This window comes from Etheostoma spectabile, chromosome 3 (assembly GCF_008692095.1).
Source record: "Etheostoma spectabile isolate EspeVRDwgs_2016 chromosome 3, UIUC_Espe_1.0, whole genome shotgun sequence".
NCBI lineage: Eukaryota > Metazoa > Chordata > Actinopteri > Perciformes > Percidae > Etheostoma > Etheostoma spectabile.
In genome coordinates this window covers 8,587,168-8,589,891 of record NC_045735.1, presented here as the reverse complement: position 1 = coordinate 8,589,891, position 2,724 = coordinate 8,587,168, and the positions used below count along the sequence as shown (strand labels likewise).

The 2,724-nt window shown below is 45.0% G+C and overlaps 1 protein-coding gene across 3 annotated transcripts in view; it reads left to right on the top strand.

The window, feature by feature from the left end:
* The window catches only part of git1 (G protein-coupled receptor kinase interacting ArfGAP 1), a 21,199-nt gene extending 19,173 nt beyond the window's left edge, over nt 1-2,026 (top strand). For all 3 annotated transcript variants that reach the window (XM_032509889.1, XM_032509891.1, XM_032509892.1), the window contains 3 exons: nt 204-383; nt 1,368-1,431; nt 1,576-2,026. In XM_032509889.1, the coding sequence (XP_032365780.1) occupies nt 204-383; nt 1,368-1,431; nt 1,576-1,791 (460 nt within the window). In that variant the 3' untranslated portion in view covers nt 1,792-2,026. The remainder of the gene's footprint in view (nt 1-203; nt 384-1,367; nt 1,432-1,575) is intronic.
* The last annotated feature ends 698 nt before the right edge of the window (nt 2,027-2,724 follow it).

The window sequence follows — 2,724 nt, the reverse complement described above, 5'->3', positions numbered from 1 at the left end:
CACACACACACACACACACACACACACAGATATGGGTGTTAATTGCTAACAGTTGTTAATGAGAAATAAACAGGCTGGTCTCTTAAGATGTTAAACTCTTAAAGTGTCAAGATGCTCAAACTGATTATTGGCCTCTGAGACTGCTCACTAATGTCGCCCAAGGTGTTAATTCTTAAAGTGTATGTATGCGTTTCTCTTGTCAGTATGGGGCGCAGCAGCGAGGAGGAAAGTGGTCATGGGGAATCTGAGGAGGGAGGAGGTGGGGATGTGGGGGAGCCAGACCCCACCCTGCCCTGCACAGAGGATGTCATACTGAAGACTGAGCAGGTAACCAAGAACATCCAGGAGCTGCTCAGGGCTGCTCAGGAGTTCAAACATGACAGGTAAGACACCCCAAAGATGGATAAAAATGGCACTAGAAACAATTCTCTACCTTAAAATAAACACTATAAACTATGTCCTTGCTAGTCTGGTGTGTCCGTTCTCAAAATATAACAACAAACTTAATGGGCTGAAAATGGCAAGTTTTAAAGAAAATTAGGATGGTGCAACAACACAGGTCTGCTTGGTTCTTTGGGTCAATGAGTGTAAAGATTTACAAAAATACAGGTTTACGACATTTACTGTCTAGCAGGGATGTTTCAGGACAAATTGGTGGGGATTGTTATGGGCAAAGTACACACGGCGATACACTGTTAAGAGCAAATTACGGTTAACCGTGTATCCAGCTAATTTAAATAGCTCATGTTACTGTATTGTGTGAACAGTTAACTTCAGTTAACAATTTATTGGGGTCTTTTGCCGGGTGCAAATATTCCACAAAACAAGCTCCTTCCCAAGACCATTTTGCAGAGGCACCTTTACTGCGACCGGAGCTTAGCGCTGCTCAAGACAATTGTGATTGGTTTAAAGACATCCAAACAACACAAAGCATATTTTCCTCCAAACCCATAATGGGTCTGGGCTTTAGCCAGTCCTTTCTCCACAACACTATGGAGATTGGTCTGCCAAAATAAACTATATCCTTGCTGATAAATGATCATCTTGATTGGATAACACCGTGAGAAGTTGCAGGAACATCTAGCTCCAGAATCCTCTTTTCAGAAATTCTGTTACATGCATACACACTTACTAACAGCTGCACCATGCGAATGCAGTTGTCGATGTTGCAATGAAATTGTGTCTGAGTTGCCTTGTTGCCTATAATGTTATATACAAATAAAGCAAGCTTAGAATCAGGCCACCGTTGAAAATTGAATGCCAATAAAAATGTGTTTTAAGACTAGTCCATTTAGTAACAGACAACATTCTTGCCTGAATCATCTCATCAGCTATTAAATAACATAAAAAATGCCTCTCCTTTTTAGCTTCGTTCCATGTTCTGAGAAGATCCACTCAGCTGTCACCGAGATGGCTTCACTCTTCCCCAAAGTAAGTTCCCTAAGTTACTAATGTTTCATTTTTCTCTTTGTATGTCTATTTTTCTCTTTTATTTGTCTGCCTTTTGATCTCTTTATCTACCTTGATCTGTTTACACCATGTGAGTTGAATTTGATTCCCTTCATTTCTCTGTAGCGCCCGGCATTAGATGCAGTCCACTGCTCCCTCCGCCTGCTGGCATCCAGTGCCTCGCGGTTGCAGGTGGAGTGCCGCAAGGCGGCGCCCTCAGAGCCTGGCGGCCCTGCGGTGGACTACCAACTCCTCACTCAGCAGGTCATCCAGTGCGCCTACGACATCGCCAAGGCTGCCAAGCAACTGGTTACCATCACCACTCGTGAGAAGAAACAGTGACCCAACAACTACATGGATGGATTAAGAGGAAAGAGGGAGAGAAAATGGATCAATGCATGGGTGGGCTAAGAGGGATGGGGAGGGGCTTCTCGGAAAGGAAGATAGAGAGGAAAACCAGATCACACAATTAATGAGAGGGAGTGATCAGGAGAATGATGGGCGTGAGGAAGATAAAAGTCTGGAATATGCATGGCAAAGGAATCGGATGAAAGTGAAGCGAATTGATTGTTTAGTAGAAACACTACAGGGGACTGAAAATGGAGAAATTCCACAAGTGTGGAAGAGAAAGTAGGGTAGGACAAGTGGAAGGATCCAACATGGGAACTACAGCCTCCTGCAACCTAAGTAAACTGTTGGAATCGAATGTGTATAATAAACCACTTAAACTGTGATAAGCATACGTGAAATACAATGGTGGCGATGTACAATGAGCTGGATCCGGAAATGATACTGCTTTATTTATTCTCACCTGTCACTCGTCATCCCTCCCTCTCCCGGTTTACCTGAACTAGGGAGAGAGGAAGTATGTGCTGCGAGAGAGGGAAGTAGATAGACCAAAAATGACATACTCCACACGCCGTCTCTGTCCCTTCGTCCTGTGGAGTCAGGACATTCTCTCTTCTGCCCCCCCCCCACCACTCTCTCTCTCTCTCTCTCTCTCTCTCTCTGTCCTCTCTCTCCAACTAGACACGAGGCCCCTCTGTCTCCTAACCCGTCCCAGACAAGATTCACTTGCAGTGCAGAGGAGGATCTCCTGGGACCCATCCAGCTCCCCACCCCGCCCAGCCTCTCACAGATGCTTCCTCCTGGGTTAGCTTTTGCAGGGAGTTCCAGCGTTTCTCCGACCCGTCACCCCCTGTTGTCGGTGGTACACAGCATGATCTGGCATGTTTTGATTTATTTCCTCTCTTCTTCTTTTTGTCTTTTTTTTTT